Below are 22,325 nucleotides of genomic sequence, written 5' to 3' on the forward strand. Positions count from 1 at the left end.
GGCAGCCTGCACAATATAAGACTATGAAAGAAAGAGACAGAGAGGGAGCAAGCAATGTGACTTATATCTCTGATTTTGTTTCAGCTGTCTGTGATACATCCACAGCATCTCCTAGTCTAAATGTACTAGACAGAATGCCTCACTCAGCTATCCCCCAAAGCCCTCATTGGAGAATTGCTCATTTTAGGTTGGACATTTTGTACACACAAAGCACTGAGCAGACACACAGTGGGACCTAACAGACACCCAGGCAGAAGTAAAGAAAAGACAATGTGAGGCTGGAGAGATGGCTCAGTGGATAAGAGCACTGGCTGTTCTTCCAAAGGACCCAGGTTCAATTCCAGGCACCCACATGGGAGCTCACAACTGTCTACAACTCCAAGATCTGACACTGTCACACAGATATACATGCAAGAAAAATGCCAATGTACATAAGGCAAAAATAAATAAATTTAAAAAAAAAAAGAAAAGACAATGTCTGAGTGCCTTCAGTTTACTTTGGTGATATATTACTCAGGATTCTCTAAAGGCTAAAGGAACAGAACTGACAGAAATATATATATACATATACATATATTACAAATACATGAAGTTTAGTAGACTAGATGGCAGGCTGTGGCCTAGGTAGTCGGACAATGACAATCACTGGCTCACAACAAAAAGACCTAGGATGTAGGAGTTGTTCATCCACAAGGCTGGAAGTCTCTGCCAAATCTTCCTTCCTTCTTTCTTTCTTTCTTTCTTTCTTTCTTCCTTTCTTTCTTTTTTAAATAAGAGATTTCTTTTTCTTTCTTTCTTTTTTTTTTTTGGTGTTTTGAGACAGGGTTTCTCTGTGTAGCTTTGGAGCCTATCCTGGCACTCGCTCTGGAGACCAGGCTGGCCTCGAACTCAGAGAGATCCACCTGCCTCTGCCCCTGCCTCCCGAGTGCTGGGATTAAGGCGTGCACCACCAAGGCCCGGCAGATTCCTTCTTTCTACACATGATGCCAAGGGAAGGCATGGCTTCAATTTAGGGTAGGTATTTCTTCAAATAATGTGGTAAAGAAAATCTCTCACCTCACAGGATTGCCCAGCAGTTTGGGTTCTACTGACAGTCATGCTGACAACCAGGTCTGTCTACCATTACAGATGTCTAGTGATCTTGGACAAGAGGGCAGACAACACAGGGTCTTTCCAGCTCAACAGTCAAAGGAAAACAGTGACCCTGAAATCAGGTTAATGGCAGGGAAGGACACCAGGAGAACATGCAGGTTTCAAAATCTGGCCCTTACTTTATCATGACCTGACAGAACTCTTTTAGAAAATGCAGAATTGGGGCTAGAGAGATGGTTCAGCAGCCAAGATGTTTCTGCAGAGGATCCTTGTTAGACTTCCAGCCCCCACATGGTGGTTCACAGCCACCTGTAACTCCAGCTCCAGGGGATCCAACCCTTCATCTGACCTCCACAGGCACCAAGCACACATATACACAGGTAAACCACTCACACATGAAATGAATCTTTAAGAAAGAAATACGAAATGCAGAACTATCTTTTTTACACCATAAACCCTTGTCCTCGGAGCCCCACTGTTTTCCATGTCAACCTCAGTCCTTGGGGTCTGTCCCTACTGCACACCATTTTGTTTCCTAAACACTGAGCAGTGAGTGTGTGGCCATAAGCTCTGGGTCCCCTTGATGGAATAAATACCTATTGCTAGGCTTTCATTTCTCAGCATCAAGCAACCTTCCCCCATTTACTGCCGACAACGACAAAGTCTGGTCTCTAGGTCATAGACACAGCGCTGACAACATTCATGGCAGACATATGTAGCAAAGGAGACTCCCTTGGGCTGCCTTACAGTAATGAGTGTATCCACGAGCTCAGAACAAAGTTGGGTGAATCTTCTCAAGTGGACATCACCCCTGTCATCATAGCATTCCAAAGGGGCAGGATACAGCTCCTGGGTCAGCTGTCTTAGGTTGGCTGTGTGATATAGGAGGTCCTTCAGGACAGCCATGGAGATGTCATTGTCATAGAAACTGACCCTGGTGAGTTGGGAGCACTGGCTCAGGGCAGGCAGGAGGGTAATGAGCTGGGAGTCCACCATCCAACAGCCCTCCAACTCTAGTGTCTTCAGAGTGTCTGCAACACTCTTTAGGAGATCATGGAAAGGCACGGGATATAAATCATTTAATTTCACAAGTCTCAGATTCAGGTGTTTGAGCTGATGGAGAGACTTACTCTGGGACAAGGAATTCAAGTCTAACTGTGAAAGCTTGCACATAGTGATGGACAGGGTCTCCAAAGGGGTCTTCAGGTACCTAAGGAGAGACCAAGTGATTAGTTGTGGCACAAAGGGATGGAGAGAGTTGGTGTAATGGTTAGCATAGACGTAAAGGTGACCATTTATCTTCAAGTCATGGGACCAATACCCAGCATGCTGCTTATTAGAGTCTCACTATTCTTGCAGAGAGAGGCCTGTCAACATCAGTATGGGACTTACCCAGTCCATGGGTGTACAGCTCCCATTACTATCAAGGAGAGCACCTGTGCTGGCCACATTAGCCCAAGGCACACACAGGAAGAACTAACCCATGAAAGATCTGGAAAAGTCTTCAACTATTTTCTGCCTCTCCCAGTACAGTCTCTGTCCTTATTTAAAGTTCTTCACCCCTACCTCTCACCCACAATGGCTACCACTCATTTCTACCCAGGCCCTACCTGGGATCAAAAAGGGATTTCACACAAACACTAAGCAGAGTTCTCCTGGGGATCTGTGTAGTGGGTGTGGGTCCTCTCCAGTTCTGGGCCCACTGTTCCGACCTACTCCCTTCCCCCTTATCTTAGACATAATGCCAAGGAAGAATACACAGCGCACGCTTTACTGTACACATCTATCTGACCCACCCAACTGACCTAGCAAGGTGGCTCTCTCCACACCTTCCACCCCAGCTCAGCCTCTACTTAACAAGTAGTCACTGAACTAACTGAGCTCTCCTCTTGACTCGTGTAAAATTGAAATAAAACCCTACTGAGATGCTCTAGTGACACTTGATTGTGAAATCCACAGTGGCTAGCTGACCTCACTCAGGTGCCCACTTCTCTCTAAGGAAGAGGAAGGTTTGCCATGGTAGCAGAAATCGTTCTCCATCCTACCTTACCTGAACAACTGTTTCATGTGCTCACTGGCAAAGTAGATGCCATTCATTGAGAGATGCTGGAGACAGTTGAGTTTGGAGAACTGAGAAACGAACTTGGTGATACACTTCTGTATGTCTGCAGGGGTATTTAGAACCTTGAAGGTGTTCTTGTGGCTCCGTGTTAAGAGGAGTTTTTGAAGGTTTCTCATCTGGTCCAGGTAAGATACAAAATGCACCAGAGCGGACAGACTCCAACCTGTATTCAGTTCCAGCTCCTGGATGCTGTCAGGCTGGAAAACCATCAAGACTTTCCTGACTGTGTACACGGGCAATGCCCAAATCTGCATCTTCACACAGCACAGCCTGATGAAACTTCTCCTCTGCTGGGCCCACTGCAGCAAGTATGTTTGGTGTTCGTTCAGATGGAACCTGAGGCAAAGGTTGGCGACCACCTTCAAGCGCTGCCTCAGTGCGTATCTAGGGCAGGGCTTTGCTGTTTGCTTTTTTTCACACACAGTCTCTTGTGAGCAGGCTCCACCCTCCTCCACTCCAGCACAAATATCCCAGAGACCGTGGTGCACACTCCTCAGGTCCAGCACCTGAAGCTTCCGCTTCCTGTGAGCAAAACAGGGAGAAACGTGAGAAGGGGACGCTGGAGAGACGGCTCAGAGGTTAAGAGCGCCGGCTGCTCTTCCAGAGGTCCTGAGTTCAATTCCCAGCAACCACATGGTGGCTCACAACCATCCGTTATGAGATCTGGTGCCTTCCCTGGCCTGCAGGTGTACATGCAGACAGAACATTGTATACATAATAAATTAAAAAGAAAGAAAGAAAGAAAGAAAGAAAGAAAGAAAGAAAGAAAGAAAGATGAGAAGGTACAAAAGACCAAAGCCAGGCCAGCTTTTCCCCCACATCTCCGCTGCTGCCACCTGTCCCCTGCTCTCTGCTATGCATGTTTCTGCTTTTCAGTGCTGGGTCTCCACATGGCACCTCAATGCCTGCCAGGCAAGGGCTCTTTGCCTGAGCTGCCCCTAAAAACCTGCACTGCTTCCTCCACTTAGTTAAACTCTTGACTCTGTCTCTTCCACTTCCAGAACTCATGTGAGAGCCAGGGAAAGGTTTATTCCACTGAGGCTACGGCTGTTTAAGCTCCACTCCACACCCAACTGGCCTTTATACTGGGGCTCAACAGGGGTCAAGGCTCCTGCAGTCTTCCAACATGATACCATCAGAAGTCTCTGACTTTTGACCCCATTCTCCCTTACCCCAGTGTCTACCATTCTACCTTACTTGGGTCTTGCTTACCTGGGGAGAAATTTCTGTGTCCATAGCATGTCTACTCCATCCAGCACAGCCTGCAAGGTCTCCAGGTGGGGGGTCCTCATCAGCGATCCCACAGGGAGGCAGGGGAAGGGCCATACTGCTACCATAGCCCTCAGGATGTTAGTTTGTCTGTGATTGAAGGCCTCCTTGAACACTGGCGGGAACAGGACCCTGGGTAGCTGCTGCAGAGCAGAGACAGCCACAGTCTCGTCCCTCAGCAGGCTCTGTACTGCCAGCTGCATGAGTATGGGCGGGGCTTGGCCACTCATCCTTCGGGTCTTCAGTCTGAAGGAACCTGATGAAACATAACAGAGGCTGTCTTAGGAAGCCCCACTTCTCACCTGTCTTCATTATTGTGTTCTATTGTGATAAGACATCAGTACTGAGGCAACTTATAAAATCATTTAACTGGGGGCTTGATTACAGTTTCAGAAGGTAAATCCATGACCATCGTGGTAGGCAGGCAGGCACTAGAGCAGTGGCTTACATCTCATCTGCAAGGGAAATGCAAAAAGGGAGTCTCGAATGGGTTTTTGAAACCTTCTCTCACAAGGCCCCATCTCCTAGTCCTTCCAAAACAGTGCACCAACTGGGAACCAAACATTCAAATACAGGAATAACATATGGCCATACTTTCTCAACTGTGCTATCTAAATCCAGCCACTGTTCCTCCAAATTCAATTCCCACTGGGAAGGGGTACCCAGGAACCTAAGAGCTGAACCCCATCCCTTTATGGCAACTTTAGGAACACTGATTATTGACAAATTTTGAGTCCCCGGTTATTGGAAATCCACTGACACTGATATAATAAGCCAATCAAACTGAAATAATAAATCCAGGTTTAATGAAGAGAGCAAAGCACTCCTGGGTGACCTTCAGGAGGGTGAGAAAGGTAGCAGGGGGCAAATATGGCTGCCAGGTCTTAAGTAGCCTACAGGTGTAGTCTTGAGCAGCCCCCCAGGGGAGGAGCTGACCTTTGGCGGGCTTTTTGAGGGGTTGGAGTTTGGAATTGGAGATTGGGCTTAGGGTGGAACTTGTATCAGAACATTCCAGACTCTGGGTATATGGATGCCAGGGGCTGGGGTGAAGCTTCCACCAAAACAATCATCTCTCATAGCTGCCCTGGGTGGAACTTACTATGTAGCACAGGATTGCCTGCAAACTCACCATCTTCCAGTCTATATTTAAGAGTGGATTTTGTGTTTTGGTTACAATGCCTGGCTAATAGACTCTACTTTGAAAATATTGCAGTGAAACAGGGCATGGTGGCAAGAGACTTCCCAGCATTTTGGAAAAAGAACTAGGAGGGTTCCAGGTCAGTTAGGTCTATATAGTGTCTGGCCAGGCCCAGTTTAGGGTCTCAAAATAAAAATAAAAACAAAATATGGTTTAGCAGTTAAGAGCACTGGCTGCTCTTCCAGAGGACCTGAGTTTGTCTCCCAGCACACACATGGTAGTTCACAGCCATCTGTAACTTCAGTACCAGCAGATCTGCCCTTTTCCAGCCTTCATATGCCTCAGGAATACACTCAGCAGGCAAAACACCTATACACAAGTAAAACTAAAAAACAGGACAGAACAAAAAATAATTGAGGTGAGGCTGTTTGGTACTAGGGGTCTGATCCTGGGGCCTGCCCATGTGAGACAAATGCTCTAGCAACAAGTTACATCCCAAACTCATTCATTTCATGGAGAGACAAGGCCACTTTGTGGACTCACAGAACAGCCTGGAACTGGAGTTCTTTCTCCATTGTGTCCCTAGTGCTGTGATTCTAGGAGTGTGCTAGCAGCCCACCTGGCTTTGTTTTGAGACAAGGTCTTGTCAAATTGACCAGGCTGAACCAACCACATTCCTCCAGCTTCAGTCCCCAGAAGAGATGGGACTTCTGTCATCAAACCTCGTTCCCAGGACTGTTTAAAGACATTCCAGTTTATAAAGCCACAAAACAGTAGCTTAAGGAGTATAATCTAAGGGCTTACAAACTAATTAATCAAATGTAGAGTTGGAAGGTCAGGAGTTCAACACAAGCCTAGGCTTAATAAGACTCAGTCTTTTTGAGACAGGGTTTCTCTGTAAAATGTTGGAACCTGTCCTGGCACTCACTCTATAGACCCAGCTGGCCTACAACTCATAGATCCACCTGCCTCTGCCTTCCAAGTACTGGGATTGAAGGAGGGCACCTCCACCACCCTGCAGGTCTTATAAAACTTAATACAACCAAAACAATACAGCAAATTCCATTCAATGGGCATTTCTCATTGCAGCCTGATCTACAGAGCATGTTCCAGGAAAGTCAACGATACAAATTGAAACTCTGTCTTGAAAAAACAAAAAATAAATAAAATCCAAACACTAAGGAGGTAAAATTAAGAGAATCAGCTGTTAACGTAAGGCTAGACCACATAAGACTATGTCTTCGGGCTGGAGAGATGGCTCAGAGGTTAAAGGCACTGACTGTTCTTCCAGAGGACCTGAGTTCAATTCCCAGCAACCACATGGTGGCTCACAACCATCTATAATGAGATCTGGTGCCCTCTTCTGGCCTGTAGGCATACATGCAGGCAGAACACTGTATACATAATAAATTTTTTTTAAAAAAAAGACTATGTCTTCAAAGTAAAATGAAATAAAAAGAAAATGAAAATTGAGTCAGATACGATGGGACAGTCTTGTAACCTGCATCCCAATTCTTGGAAGAAAAACCAAGAATTCGAGGCCAGTTCCAGATATATAGTGAGCTCAAGACCATCCTTGGCTACATAAGACTCCATTTCAAGCGAGATAGGGTTTTTCTATGAACCTTTTGAACCTGTCCTGGAACTCGATTTGTAGATCAGGCTGGCCTCCAACACACAGATACCCCACCTGCCTCTGCCTCCCTAGTGCTGGGAGGAAACTTGCGCCACCGTCCGCCTGGCTTCAAGCAAAAATTTTATGTGAGTTCTACTTCAACCTGTTGTACATGTGACTGTCTCCATAAAGAGAGGGAAATTTCAAAATAAGTCTTTAGCAGTGAATGCGGATTTTAACTTTTTTTTTCTTTCCGGAGACAGTTTCTCTGTGAATCTCTGGCTGTCCTGGCACTTGCTGTGTAGATCAGGCTGGCCTCAAACTCAGAGTTCTGCCTGCTTCTGCCTTAAGAGAGCTTGGACTAAAGGTTATGTTTTTGTTTTTCGAGACAGCGGGTGTGTGTGTGTGTGTGTGTGTGTGTGTGTGTGTGTGTGTGTGTGTGTAACAGTCCTGGAACTCACTTTGTAGACCTAACCCAGAGATCTGTCTGCCTCTGCTTCAAGTGCTGGGATGAAGACATGTATCACCACCTCCAGGCTCGGGTTTTTGTTATTTCTGTCAGGAGGATGAGGCGGTCTGAGGCCATCCTAGAGACTCTCTGTGAATAACCAAAGAACGTAAATTTTAAGTTGACACAAACCAAGGCATAATTCTATATATTCAAGTAACTCCCAGCTTGCAGTTTCAGCATACATGGGGAGGCAGAAACGGGAACTGCCAGGGTTTCAGCTACGAGTGGAGTGGAACCTTGTCTCAAAAAACAAAACAAAAAAAATTGAAATTAACTAGAGCTTGGTGAAACACACCGAGGTAGTCATGCACTACGGAGGCTGAGGCAGGGGGTGGGTGGTGGGTGTTTCTTGATTTCTGGCCCAACCTGAGCTACATTCTAGGCTAGCCTGGGCAGCATAGTGAGGTCCCGCCCCCCTCCCCCCAAATTAATAAAAATCAAAAGACATCTAAGGTGATGGCAAACTTCATTATTAGTAACCCCAATGCCAACAATCTGTCCGTGTGAAGAGAAGAAATCAGAGTTCCCTTGGCATCTTGAGTCAAACGCCCCTGAATCTCTGTGCCCTGATGGAGGTGGTTGACTTACCAGAAACAAACACTAATTACAGAACTGGGGAACCCAGAAGAACCAGGCAGCCACTCCGGGTTCGGGCTCCAAGGCTTTGAGTATCTTCGCCGGCTCCTCTGAGGATTTATAGTCCATCTTCACTTCACACTTCCGTCCTGAAGCTGTCTCATTCGTGTCCCGCCTTACACTTCCGGCCTGAAGCTTCCCCTCCCCCTCAGTATTCCGTCTCACACTTCCGGTTTGCAGCCCCGCCTGCCAACCACAAGCTGTCAGCCGATTGGATGATTGAGTCTCCGCCCTGTCGCCCTGTCTGAGCTCTTCCAGTCTCCCTGGATTCAACACAAATTCTCTGTGAGAAAGAAAAAAAAAAAACAAACAAGAAAGCCCTGCGAAATGGCTTATGCCTTTGATCCAAGCCCTGGAGAGGCAGAGGCAGGCAGATCTCAGTGTGTTAAAGGCCAAATTCTTTGAAAAAAAAAAAACAAAAAACTGAAAACCGCGGGAAATGGGGCATGCCTCTAATCCCAGCCGATTCAGGCAGATCCCAGCCTGCTCTAAGCACAAATTTCCAATATAGTCAGGTCTCTATAGTGAGACCTAGTCTCAGAAAAAAACAACAAAAACCTGAGATTCTGTGGAAGCCAAAAGCCCAGATGCACTCCCTCTTAGTTTGATCTTTATTTCTCTTATTTGTTTGTTTATTTATGCACTTGGCTTTGGATTTGTTCCTTGAATGAAAACAATAAAAAGGAAAGGAGGAGAAAGTTATTGTAGATAAAAGGGAGAGCATAGCCAGAGGCACAGTCTGGGAGAGTCCAGAGCCTATGTGACTGAGCCATGTGAGGAAATGGGAGAGGAAAGGAGAGAGAGGAAAAGGGGGAGCCAGGTGCTGCAGCCAAGAGGGCAAAAGGTTTAAAAAAGAAAAAGGGCAGGTAACCAAAATGGCTGAATTATATAGGGAAGTTCCCCTGGGAGAAGGGCAGCCGGATCCGTAGGTGGGAGAGTTCCGGGTAGAGGGTGCAAGCAGGAACTGAGGCATGCCACAAGATCCCAGTGGCCTTTTTGTTAAATCGGCACTTCAGCCATTTGTCCCAAGGTTTAAGACCTAAACTTTTTTTTTTTTTTTTTTTTTTTTTTTGAGACAGGGTTTCTCTGTGTAACAGCCCTAGCAGTCCTGGAACTGGCTCTGTAGACCAGGCTGGCCTGGAACTCAAAATCCACCTGCCTCTGCCTCCCAGTACTGGGATTAAAGGCATGCACCATCATGGCTTTTTTTTTTTTTTTTTTTTTTTTTTAGCTAGGGTCTCACTATGTAGACCTGGCTGTCCTGGAGTTCACTATAGCTCACTAGGTAGAACAGACATTGAACTCACAAAGGCCTGCCTGCTTCTGTGCCCCCTGGGTGCAAGGATTAACAGCATGGACCACCACCCCCTGTGAGATTTCCTTTTCTTTGAGATCTCAAAGAAATCCTACAACTTTAAGAAATTACCTACATTTAAGAAATTCTTCCAGGGAGGAGGGGAGGAAGAGGGAATTAGGATTGGCATGTAAAACAAGATTGTTTCTTATTTAAATTTAAAAAAAGGAAAAAAAAAAGAAATTATCCTACAATTTTAAGAAATTACCCTACAATTTCTTAAGAAGGAAGTTTATATTTGTTGCTGTCAAGTGAAAAAGGCCTGTTGGATTAGAATTTACTTTTATAGGGAGGAGACATTGTGGTTGTTATGTAAAATTAAGAAAAGAAACAGTTAAAGAAAAGAATATTTTTATTTTGGGGTCTTTTGTGAAAAAAGACCAAATCCACACATCCTATGCTGAGGATTAGAGACCTGAGCCACCAAGTCTGAAGGGATTTGTTTTCTTAAAATATATGTTCAACATGCACATGCCTTGTTACCTTGGAAAAGGATATCAGAGCATCCGCCCCCAACCAGAGTTACACACGATTGTAACCTGGCCTGTGAGTTCTGGGAACACAACTCAAACCCACCGCAAGAGCAGCAAGTGCTTTTAACCTCAGAACCATCTCTGCAGCTCTGTAGACAGCAGTTTTTGTTGTTTGGGGGTTTTTTTTGGGGGGGGGAGGGGGGCTTTCGAGGCAGGATTTCTCTGTGGCTTTGGAGCCTGTCCTGGAACTAGCTCTGGTAGACCAGGCTGGTCTTGGAACTCACAGAGATCCACCTGCCTCTGCCTCCCGAGTGCTGGGATTAAGGCGTGTGCCACCACTGCCCAGATACATGTGTTTTTTGAAAATACAGCCCTCTAGCCAGATGTGGTAGTTCAACCCCAACACCACAGATGGGAAAGCAAGGAGGTTACCAGACAAGAGCGATAGTTCAGACTTTAATCCCAGCATTCAGGAGGTAGAATGCAAGTGGATCTCTGTGAGTTTAAGGCCAGGATGGTCTACACAGTGAGTTCCATGCCAGCCAGGGCTTCATAGTGAAAATCCTGTCAAAAAACAAAAAACAAAAACAAAAACAAAAACAAACAAGAAAACAAAAAACGGAAGCGGTTAAGAGCACTGGCTGCTCTTCCAGAGATCCTGAGTTCAATTCCCAGCAACCACATGGTGGCTCACAACCACCTGCAATGAGATCTGGTGCCCTCTTCTGGCATACAAAAAGAAAAGAAAAGAAAAAAACAGAAGCAGTCAGGCGGTGGTGTCGCTTGGCTTTAATCCCAGCATTTTGGAGGCAGAGGCAGGTGGATCTCTGTGAGTTTCAGATCAGCCTGGCCTACAGAAATAGTGCCAGGACAGCCAGGGACCGGGCTATAAACCCAGTCCTGAGAAACAAACAAACAAAAAAACAAAAAGGTGGGGTGGGGTGATGCCCACCTTTATTCCCAGCACTCAGGAGGCAGAGGCCAGAGATCTCCATGAGTGTGAGGCAAGCGCAGAACACACAGCAAACTTCAAGCCAGATTCTCTCTCTCTCTCTCTCTCTCTCTCTCTCTCTCTCTCTCTCTCCCTCCCCCCCTCTCACACACACACAAAGTGTTTGAATCTGATCTGTGTTCCCCAAAGGGAAAGAATTAAGATGAGTTAAAGTCAAGACACATTCATGGATTCACTCCACAGAGATTTTTTTCAGTATGTGAGTGCCACAGTTTTGAAAGAAAGATAGCAAAGCTTTAGTCTATTTCTCAACAGAAAAAGAAAAAGCGACCAGACAGTGGTGGCACATGGCTTTAATCCTAGCACTTGGGAGGCAGAGGCAGGTGGATCTCAGTTCAAGGCCAGCCTGGTCTACAAAGTGAGTTCCAGGACCCACAGGACTATTACACAGAAAAACCCTGTCTTGGAAAAACAAAACAACAACAACAAAAAAGAAAGATATTTAGTGAATCCCAGGCCAGCCCTACTCCAGGCTGTAGATAACAGAATGGCTTAAAAAAAAAATGAGTTAAAGGCAGTGTTAGACTTACGCACTTCTACCCCAAGATTCCAGTGCAACATGGGAAGGCCTCTATGTCAGATAGCTTTAGAATCTCCATCTTAATCCAAAGTGAAGATGCAAGCACTCAGGAGGCAGAGGCTGGGGGGTCTCTGTGACCTCAAGGCTAGTCTATACTACAAAGGGAGCCCAAGGCCAGCCAGAGATACTTAGTAGGACCCTGGCTCAAACAAAACAACCACCACCAAGGCCCTCCATTTCAGCATCTGGGACCATGCTTAAAAGCAATTTTTCTTCCGTGCCTTCACAGCTGGCTTTTTGAAGACTGTGTAAAGGCACTTGCCACCGAGCCTGACAACCAGAACTCCACCCCCTGCATCTGAATGGTAGAGTTTCCCTCTAGCTCTTGCAAGTTGTCTGTCCTCTGCATTGGAGCTGTGGCATGCAAATGCCACACACATACACTGTTTTACCTCTGTACAAAATTAGAAAGCCTTTCTTTGTTACACTAAATGCACACACACACACACACACACACACACAAATGAATAAATGTAAAACCATTATACTGTCATCCCATTAGAGTTACATTCCTGTGTTTGGGTTAGAGGCTGTCTTGCTGTGTACCCAGACTGGCATCAAATTCACAATCTTCGTGCCTCATTCTATCGAATACTGGAATGTAGCTAAGCACAACCATGGCAAGTGGGCACCAGGAGCTGGAGAGATGGGTCAGCAATTAACAGCTTTGTGATTGCTTTTGGTGATATTTTGTTTGGGCTCTAACAAATAAAGCTTGCCTGAAGATCAGAGGCAGAGCTAGCCACTAGTTAACCATAGAGGCCAGGTAGTGGTGGCACACACCTTTGATCCCAGCACATGGGATCTCATGCCTTTGATCCCAGTACTCAGAGGATGGAGATAGGAAATTGGTGGCTGGGTGGTAAGAGGAATATAAGGTGGGAGGAGACAGGATCTCAGCCCTTCAGTCTGAGAACTCCTTAGAGGTAAGAGGTCTCTCTAGTGGCTGGCTCCTTTACTTCTCTGATCTTTCAGCATTTATTTACCCTGATATCTGACTCAGGGGATGTTTTTTGGTTTTTTGGTTTTGGTTTTGGTTTTGGTTTTTTTTTTTTTTTTTTTTTTTTTTTTTTTTTTTTTTTTTGGTTTTTTGAGACAGGGTTTCTCTGTGGCTTTTGGAGACTGTCCTGGAACTAGCTCTTGTAGACCAGGCTGGTCTCGAACTCACAGAGATCTGCCTGCCTCTGCCTCCTGAGTGTTGGGATTAAAGGTGTGCACCACCACCGCCTGGCCCTGACTCAGGGTTATTATTATTATTATTATTATTATTATTATTATTATTATTGGTTTTTTTGAGACAGGGTCTCTCTGTGTAGCTTTGGAGCCTATCCTGTAACTCGCTCTGTAGACAGGCTGGCCTCAAACTCACATAGATCTGCCTGCCTCTGCCTCTGAGTGCGAGAATTAAAGGTGTGCGCCACCAACGCCCGGCCAGGGGTTTTTATTATTAAGAACAATTAGAATCCATGCTACACAGTTTGTTTGTGCTACTCTTCCAAATGATCTGAGTTTGGTTCCTAGTACTCACACTGGGCAGCTCACACCCCCACATGCAACTCCAGCTCTAGTGTGTCCTACTCCCTCCTGTAGCCTCTGTGGGCACCTGTACCCACCCACATGCATGAGTGTGTACACACCACACACACACACACACACACACACACACACACACACACACAATTTAATTGGTAACTTCACCCATTTCACAGATTGTTCTCAGCTATGCTCAGCCAGGTCCCATTGGTTGAATAGAGAGTACAAGTAGACTGACCTTTGCCTTCCTTTGAAGGGGCATCAGAGAGGGTTCACCTTTAAGGGTGGGGCTCAGGATTCAATCTATTGTTCCTACAGGACAGGATTTAAAGGAGCAGAGGTTGGGATTGGGTGGAATAATGGTGAAGTCAGGCTCACAGGAATGATTGAGTCCACCATGCTGCCTGGGAGGGCAGCACAGCTTTGACACCATCAGAGGCTGAGTGGAATGGAGGTCACTTAACATGTTCTCCATTGTCACAGCAGGGACTCTCACCCTGGTATGTTCCTGTGATGAGAGAGAAGGGCTCCTAAATCTTAGCCTGAAAGGATGTCAGAAAACAACTTGCTTCGAGGCGGTGGTGGCGCACACCTTTAGTCCCAGAACTTGGGAGGCAGAGGCAGGTGGATCTCTGTGAGTTCTAGGCCAGCCAGATGTACAGAGTGAGTTCCAGGACAGCCAGGACTATTATACGGAGAATGGAGAAGCCTTGTCTTGGTGGGGGGGACAGAGACAGAGAAAGAACTTGCAAGAGTAACTAGCTAAGAGGAAACTTCTGCCATTCAAGTCATAGCCTCTTTTCACAGCAATAAAAAGTATCTAAAACACCTGGTGTCCCAGGAGGGGTGGCTTTCTCCAGGGCATCATTGAGACTATAAACTTAATTGAATATATATGTGTGTACAGGCCTGGAAGAAGGGTGCATTCTTACAGTCAGATTCCAGTCACCCAAACTTGTCACTCTCTGACATCTCTATATGTATGGTGTGCATTTCCTCAAGGCCCATCTGGACCAGGTGCTTAGATGAGGAAGGGTGGGAAACTTTCTCCACAGTCCAGAACTGAGCCCGTCTTTGTCATGTTAACCATCAGTATATACCTGTGGCTCCCTAGCCACAGGGATAAAACATGAGACAAATGGTTCTCGACCTTCCTAATGCTGTGACCCTTTAATACAGTTCCTCATATTGTGGTGACTCCCAACTCTAAAATTATTTATGTTGCTACTTCATAACTGTAAATTTTTTGTTATTGTTTTTTGAGACAGGGTTTCTCTGTAGTGTTTTGGAGCCTGTCCTGGAACTCACTCTGTAGACCAGGCTGGCCTCAAACTCACAGAGATCCACCTTTCTCTGCTCCCCAGTGCTGGGATTAAAGGCGTGCACCAGGGGCTGGAGAGATGGCTCAGCGGTTAAGAGCACTGACTGTTCTTCCAGAGGTCCTGAGTTCATTTCCATGCAACCACAAGGTGGCTCACAACCACCTTGAATGAGATCTGGTGCCCTCTGCTGGCAAGCAGACAGAAGACTGTATACATAATAAATGAATAAAAATCTTTAAAAAAAATAAAGGCGTGAACTATCAACTCCCAACCGTAACTGTAATTTTGCTATTGTTATGAGTCATAATGTAATATGTTTTTCTGATGGTCTTAGGTGACCCCTGTGAAAAGGTCATTTGATCCCCAGGTTGAGAACCACTGCATTAGACTAAGGAGAGTCATTAGACTAAAGTCATGTCCAGGTAGATGGCCTAGAAAGGGTCTCCAGCTGTTGGGGAAACAAACTCAGTGAGGCTGAGTTGTCATTTCCTCCCTGCGAAGTCTGTCTAAGCCAACGGGACAGGACAAGCAAGAGAAGACAGCACTGGGGAAGGAGGCTCACCTTCACAGCTCCCAGGAGCGGCTGCAAACAGGCACCAGGCTGCCTCAGTCTCCCATCTGTGAAAGGCTGAGCACAGCTGGGGGCCGAGCAGACTAGTAATGAGTGACACAAGGAGTGAGGCTGAGCAATAAAGGTAAGCCTCCTCACCAGGAGCAGAGACTGTGCTGCTCTGTGGAGGCAGGGCTCAGTGGGCCCAAGGTTGTCACACCCAGGGAGGGTGCCAAATGTCTCCTCGCTGGTCCTTCTGAGTTTTCCTGCTGACGTCATCCGTCCACTGGTTGTGGTTTTGTGCCAGACAGTGGAAAGGAACTGCAGAGCTGGGGACTAAGCCAGTCAGAGTGATGAAGTAGGTCTCTGCCTAGAGTGAGGTGACTTTCGTAAGCCCATCAGGGAGCATCCTGGGCTTGACCTTCATACTGGGGTCAGAATGTCCTTGAGGCAGGCTTTCCTCTTCCTCTTTGAGGTTGTATCCCAGTCTCCACTACTCTCCTTAACCAACCTGCTTTGTCTCTCTTCTCTCAAAATCACTCCCTGCATCTTTACAGTCAAAATTTGCTTGTGCAAGGACTCAAGTATCCATCAGCTCAAACACCTCAAGTAGAGTGGTGTCAAAAATTTCCAATTAGGCCAGGCATTGGTGGCGCACTCCTTTAATCCCAGCACTCGGGAGGCAGAGGCAGACGGATCTCTGTGAGTTCGAGGCCAGCCTGGTCTCCAGAGCGAGTGCCAGGACAGTCTCCAAAGCTACACAGAGAAACCCTGTCTCGAAAAACAAAACAAAACAAAATTTTAGACCCCTCTAAATTCTACTAGGAAGAATCACAGACACTCTGCAGACCCTGGAAGATTGTTGTATGCAGGACTCCCAGCTCAATGTCCACCTGCCAGCCCTGGACTGATGTTCCCAGATCACTAAGGTCAATTTCCATGGAAACTATATCTGCATGCTTGCCCTAAAGAACCTGATACACGGCACTACCAAGCAAGCCAACCGATCCTAGAGTTGTACCCTGACCTTTTCAAATGCTGTGATGGCACGAGTGGTTTCCTTGTAGAGAGATTTATTCAGGTTGGTCCCGAGCTCATGGATACACTGAGGGCTATAAGGTAGCCGGAGACAGTCTGCTTTACTACAAGTATCTGCCTTCGGTGTAATGGCCATTCCATCTATGACCTGGACATGGGTCTGTGTTCCTGTTGACAGTAACTAGAGGAGGGGTACTTCTGGGCATTGAGAAATGAAATTCTAGTCCATGTGTGGGAAAATCTTGATACAGCCTTTTCAGATTAGATGGGGAATAGTTGACATGGAGAACAATGGGCTGTTGTGGACACGTGTTTTCTGGAACCAGAAAGACAATCCTGAATTTGTAAATGTGTTACAGAGACAGCTCAGCAGTTTAGAGCTCTTGTTGCTCTTGCAGAGGACCTAGTGTCTTAGTTAGGATTTCTATTGCTGCAATGAAACACCATGAATAACCAAAAAACAAGTTTGTGTGGTGGTGGCACATGCCTCTAATCCCAGCCAGCACTCGGGAGGCAGAGGCAGGCAGATCTATAGAGTGAGTTCTAGGACAGCTAAGACTATTTCACAGAGAAACCCTGTCTTGAAAACAAAGCAAGTTTGGGAGGAAATGTTTTATTTGGCTTACTCTTCCATATCACTATTCATCATCAAAGCAAGTCAGGACAGGAACTCAAACAGAGCAGGAACCTGGAGGCAGGAGCTGATGCAGAGGCCATGAAGGGTGCTGACTACTGACTTGCTCCCCATGGCTTGCTCAGCCTCCTTTCTTATAAAGCCCAGGACCACAAGTCAAGGCACGGCACCACCTACAATGGGCTGGACCTTTCCTCGTCAATCACTAATTAAGGAAGTACCTTACAGCTGGATCTATGGAGACATTTTTTTTCTCAACTTGAGGCTCCCTCCTTTAACTTGTGTCAGTAGACATAAGTCTAGCCAGCACACCTGGGTTCAGTTCCCAGCACCCACACATATAAAACTCCAGTTCTAGGGGTTCTGACCTTCTCCTTCCCAGAGTACCAGGCACACACTGGCACACATACATACAAGCAGGAAAGTGCTCGTATAGTAAAATAAAAAGCCTAAAAAATAATTAACTATGGCTCCTAGCATGACTAGTAATGTGTCCCTGGAATGGTAGTGGTAAAGTCACAGCCAGATGTTGGACGCTGCCCCCTGGTGTCCATCACTCATTCCACTTGTGCAGCTGTTCAGTGGATCACGTGAACAAAGTCTTCACTTACGGTGAGTGGTGCAAGGTGATCACAAAGGAGGTTTTGTGAATGGCAAGGGGTTGAAATTCCGAATACTCAGGCTATAAGCATTCAAAGACACACGAAAGGTGCTTAGTTAAAAGGAAAAAAGACCCAACACAGGGAATGAATGGGATCTGCAAAAGCACATGAGATGTCATCAGGACTCAGTAATCTGACGAGTCATCCCCTGGCCCAGAAGCCAGTGGTTGATTAAGGAAGGTAATGCCACACATCCTTACCAGCCTTGGAGGAGTCACTGAACCAGCTACAGTTCAGAGGGCTGTAGTCATTCCCTGGAGGTCTGAGGTCCCTGCCATCTGGCCCACATTTGGTGACTGGATGCCCTCAAGGAAACGTTACCCAGTATACTCTCAGCCAGCCTCCAGGTAAAACACAGAACATTCCTGAGATTTTTCGTGTGTTTTTATTTTCAAGACAAGGTTTCTCTGTGTAGTCCTGGCGATCCTAGAACTCACTCTGTAGACCAGGCTGGCCTCAAACTCAGAAAACTGCTGGCCTCTGCCTCCAGTCAGAGTGCTGGTATTAAAGGTGTGTACCCACAAATTAGAATTTTCTGTAGTATTCTGGGGTGTATTGTTTAGATTAAGGCATGAGAGAAGAGTAGGTTTTGATACAGCTAAACTCAAAGCCGCTCTACCTTAGGTATGCAATGGTTAGATGTTTTAAATGTTTTTAAATATGTGTGTGTGTGTGTGTGTGTGTGTGTGTGTGTGTTCACTTGCATATGCAAACAAAATCCATACAACAGGTTTGGAGGTCATAGAATAACTTGCCAGGATCTGTTACAAGATCCAGACCACTAGGCTTGACACTATCTGCCTTTGTCCTCTGAGCCATCTCACTGCCCCAAGATGTCACTTTAGACATCCTTCTTTTATGTCTTAAAGAAGACAAGTGCTGCCAGGCATTGGTGGCATATGTCTTTAATCTTAGCACTCAGGAGGCAGAGGCAGGCAGATTTCTGTGAGCTTGAGGCTAGCCTGGTCTACAGAGCAAGTTCCAGGACAACCTCCAAAGCAATACAAAGAAACCCTGACTAAAAAAAAAAAATAAAAAAAAAGGGTCCTGCGGCAGGTGCCCGAGCCTCAGGTGAGTCTGGGCACTTCTCTGACCACCCCCCCAAGCTCCCCCATCAACCCCTGCTCACTTCTGCCTGAACCCCACCCCCTGACAAGAGTGGACCTGCCCAGACCAGAAGACCCACCTGAGTCTGGACACACCTCACCCCTGTCTACACTCTACCCTCTGTCCTGCAGTGGGCGCCCAAGCCTCAGAGGCTGAGCCCTCCACCTGCCACTGGAGAGAGGGAGAGACCCAAACTGCACTCACTGGAAGAAAGGGTGGGAAGACAGAGTAAAAACACACTCAACAACAGAAAAACCAATATGACACCACCAGAATTTAGGGACTCCACACCAGCAAGATCTGAAAAGCCCAATACAGAGGATGAAGAAGAGATGGACCTCAAAAATTATATTAGGAAGATGAAACCTTTAAAGAGGAAACAAGAAGATCCCTTAAAGAAATAGATGAAAAAACAATAAAAAATTACATGAAATAGAGGAAAAAACAAACCAAAAAAAAATCAAGAAGTAAACAAGTCTCTTAAAGAATCTAAAGAAAGCCAAGAAAAAAACAACCAAACAAGTGAAGGAAGCACTAGAAACAGTTCAAGGCATGAAAGCTGAAAGAGACACAATAAAGAAAACACAGAACGAGGGGATGCCGGAAATAGAAATGCTCAGGAACTAAAGATGTGAGTATAACCAATAGAATTCAAGAGATGGAAGAGAGAATCTCAGTTGTTGAAGACTTGCTAGAGGATATACAGTCATCCACCAAAGAAAATCTCAAATCCAACAAATCCATAACACAAAATATCCAGGAAATATGGGACACCGTGAAAAGGCTGAACCTAAGAATGATATAGAAGGTGAAGAAATACAGCTCAAAGGTACAGAGAACATATTCAACAAAATCACAGGAGAAAACTTCCCCAACCTACAGAAGGATTTGCCTATGAAAGTACAAGAAGCGCCAGGCATTGGTGGCGCACGCCTTTAATCCCAACACTCGGGAGGCAGAGGCAGGCGGATCTCTGTGAGTTCGAGGCCAGCCTGGTCTCCAGAGCGAGTGCCAGGATAGGCTCCAAAGCTACACAGAGAAACTCTGTCTCGAAAAACCAAAAAAAAAAAAAAAAAAATTATAAGAAGCTTACAGAACACCAAACAGATTGGACCACAAAAAGAAGTCCCCTCCGACACATAATCATCAAAACACCAAACCTACAAAATAAAGAAAAAAATATTAAGAGCAGCAAAGGAAAAAGGCAAAGTAACATATAAAGGCAGACCTATCAGAATCACACCCAACTTCTCAATAGAAACTTTGAGCCAGAAGGTCCTGGATAGATATCCTACAAACACTAAAGGAGCTCGAATGCCAACCCAGAATACTGTACCCAGCAAAATTTTCAATCACTATAGATGGAGAAAACAAGATATTCCATGACAAAACCAGACTTAAACAATACATATCCACAAATCCAGCCCTACAGAAAGTTCTGGAAGGAAAACTCCAACCCAATGAAGATAACTACACTCACAAAAACATAGGCAATAGATAATCCAATTTTACCAAACATGAAAAGAAACAGGAGGGTGAAATACACACACAATGACACCACCAACAATAAATCCAAAACAAACAATAACCAACCATCAATGGACATTAATATTCCTCAATGTCAATGGTCTTAACCAGCCCATAAAAAGATACACGCTAACAGAATGGATACGAAGACAGAATCCATCCTTCTGCTGTATACAAGAAACACACCTCAACATCAACGACAGGCGTTACCTCAGAGTAAAGGGTTGGGAAAAGATTTCCCAAATGAGACCAAGAAACAAGCTGGTGTAGCAATCCTAATATCTAACAAATTAGACTTCAAACTAAAATCAATCAAAAGAGATTAAGAAGGGCATTTCATGTTCATCACAGAAGAAGTCCATCAAGATGAAGTCTCAATCCTGAACATTTATGCCCCAAATACGAAGGCACCCACATTTGTAAAAGAAACATTACTAAAGCTCAAACCACACATACTTATAGTAGGAGACTTCAACACCCCCTTTCATCATTAGACAGGACCACCAGGCAGAAACTTAACAAAGAAACAAAGGATCTAACAGAAGTTATGACCCAACTGGGTTTAACAGATAACTATAGAACATTCCATCCAAACACAAAAGAATATACCTTCTTCTCAGCACCACATGGCACCTTCTCTAAAATTGACCACATAGTTGGCAACAAAGCAAACCTCCACAGATACAAGAGAATTGAAATAACCCCCTGTATCTTATCAGATCACCATGCTTTAAAGCTAGAATTCAACAGCAATACAAATTGCAGAAAACCTACAAACTTGTGGAAGTTGAATAACACCTAATTGCACCATTCCTGGGTTGAGGAAGAAATTAAAAACTATCTAGAATTTAATGAGAATGTAGACACAACATACCCAAACTTATGGGACACTCTGAAAGCAGTGCTAAAAGGAAAGTTCATAGCACTAAGTGCCCTCATGAAGAAACTGGAGAATTGACAGAACAACTGAAAGCTTTAGAGCAAAAAGAAGCAAACTCACCACGGAGGAGTAGACGCCAGGAAATAAACTGAGGGCTGAAATCAATAAAGTAGAAACTAGGAAACCATTACAAAGAATCAATGAAACAAAGAGTTGGTTCTTCCAGAAGATCAACAAGATAGACAAACCTCTATCCAAACTAACCAAAAGGCAGAGAGAGAGCATGCTAATTAACAAAATCAGAAACGAAAAGGGGGATATAAAAACAGACACTAAGGAAATCCAGAGAATCATCAGGTCATACTTTGAAAACCTGTACTCCACAAAATTCAAAAATCTAAAGGAAATGGACAATTTTCTGGATAGATATCACTTACCAAAATTAAACCAAGAACAGATAAGCAGTTTAAATTGACCTGCAACCCCTCATGAAATAGAAGCAGTCATCAAATGCCTTCCAACCAAAAAAAAGCCCAGGGCCAGATGGCTTCACTGCAGAATTCTACCAGAAATTCAAACAAGAGTTAATACCAGTACTCCTCAAATTGTTCCACACAATAGAAGCAGAAGGGACATTGCCAAACTCTTTTTACGAGGCTACAAACACTTTGATACCCAAGGTACACAAAGACACGACTAAAAAAGAGAACTACAGACCAATATCCCTCATGAACATCGATGCAAAAATACTCAACAAAATATTGGAGAATCGAATCCAAGAACACATCAGAAAAAACATCCACTATGATCAAGTAGGCTTCATCCCAGGGATGCAAGGATGGTTCAACATATGAAAATCCATCAATGCAATCCACTATATAAACAAACTGAAAAAGGAAAACCACATGATCGTTTCACTAGATGCTGAAAAAGCCTTTGACAAAATCCAACATCCCTTCATGATAAACATCTTGGAGAGAACAGGAATAACAGGAACATATCTAAACATGTTAAAAGCAATATACACCAAACCAACAGCCAACATCAAACTAAATGGAGAGAAACTCAAAGCGATTCCTCTAAAATCAGGAACAAGACAAGGCTGTCCACTCTCTCCATATCTCTTCAATATTGTACTTGAAGTTCTAACTAGAGCAATAAGACAAGAAAAGGAGATCAAAGGGATACAAATTGGAAAGGAAGAAGTCAAACTTTCACTATTTGCAGATGATATGATAGTCTACATAAGTGACCCAAAAAACTTTACCAG

The 22,325-nt window shown here is 45.0% G+C and overlaps 1 protein-coding gene across 1 annotated transcript; it reads right to left on the bottom strand.

Moving 5' to 3' along the window:
• Positions 1-907: 907 nt before the first annotated feature.
• Positions 908-8,463, bottom strand: LOC100773383 (PRAME family member 8). Its single transcript, XM_027399001.2, has 4 exons — positions 8,336-8,463; positions 4,427-4,739; positions 3,143-3,736; positions 908-2,302 (listed from the first exon to the last, which is right to left on the bottom strand). The coding sequence occupies exons 2-4, from the start codon at positions 4,711-4,713 to the stop codon at positions 1,735-1,737; spliced, it is 1,449 nt and encodes a 482-aa protein (XP_027254802.1). The 5' UTR covers positions 4,714-4,739; positions 8,336-8,463; the 3' UTR covers positions 908-1,734.
• Positions 8,464-22,325: the final 13,862 nt, after the last annotated feature.

Source organism: Cricetulus griseus, chromosome 2, assembly GCF_003668045.3.
Source record: "Cricetulus griseus strain 17A/GY chromosome 2, alternate assembly CriGri-PICRH-1.0, whole genome shotgun sequence".
NCBI lineage: Eukaryota > Metazoa > Chordata > Mammalia > Rodentia > Cricetidae > Cricetulus > Cricetulus griseus.

Bases quoted from the DNA above. Each gene is read 5' to 3' on its own strand.
- LOC100773383 (XM_027399001.2), bottom strand. From the start codon at position 4,713: ATGAGTGGCCAAGCCCCGCCCATACTCATGCAGCTGGCAGTACAGAGC. The intron at 3,737-4,426 runs GTAAGCAAGACC...TTTTGCTCACAG, and splicing joins ACACAGAAATTTCTCCCCAG to GAAGCGGAAGCTTCAGGTGC. The intron at 2,303-3,142 runs GTAAGGTAGGAT...GTCTCTCCTTAG, and splicing joins CACATGAAACAGTTGTTCAG to GTACCTGAAGACCCCTTTGG.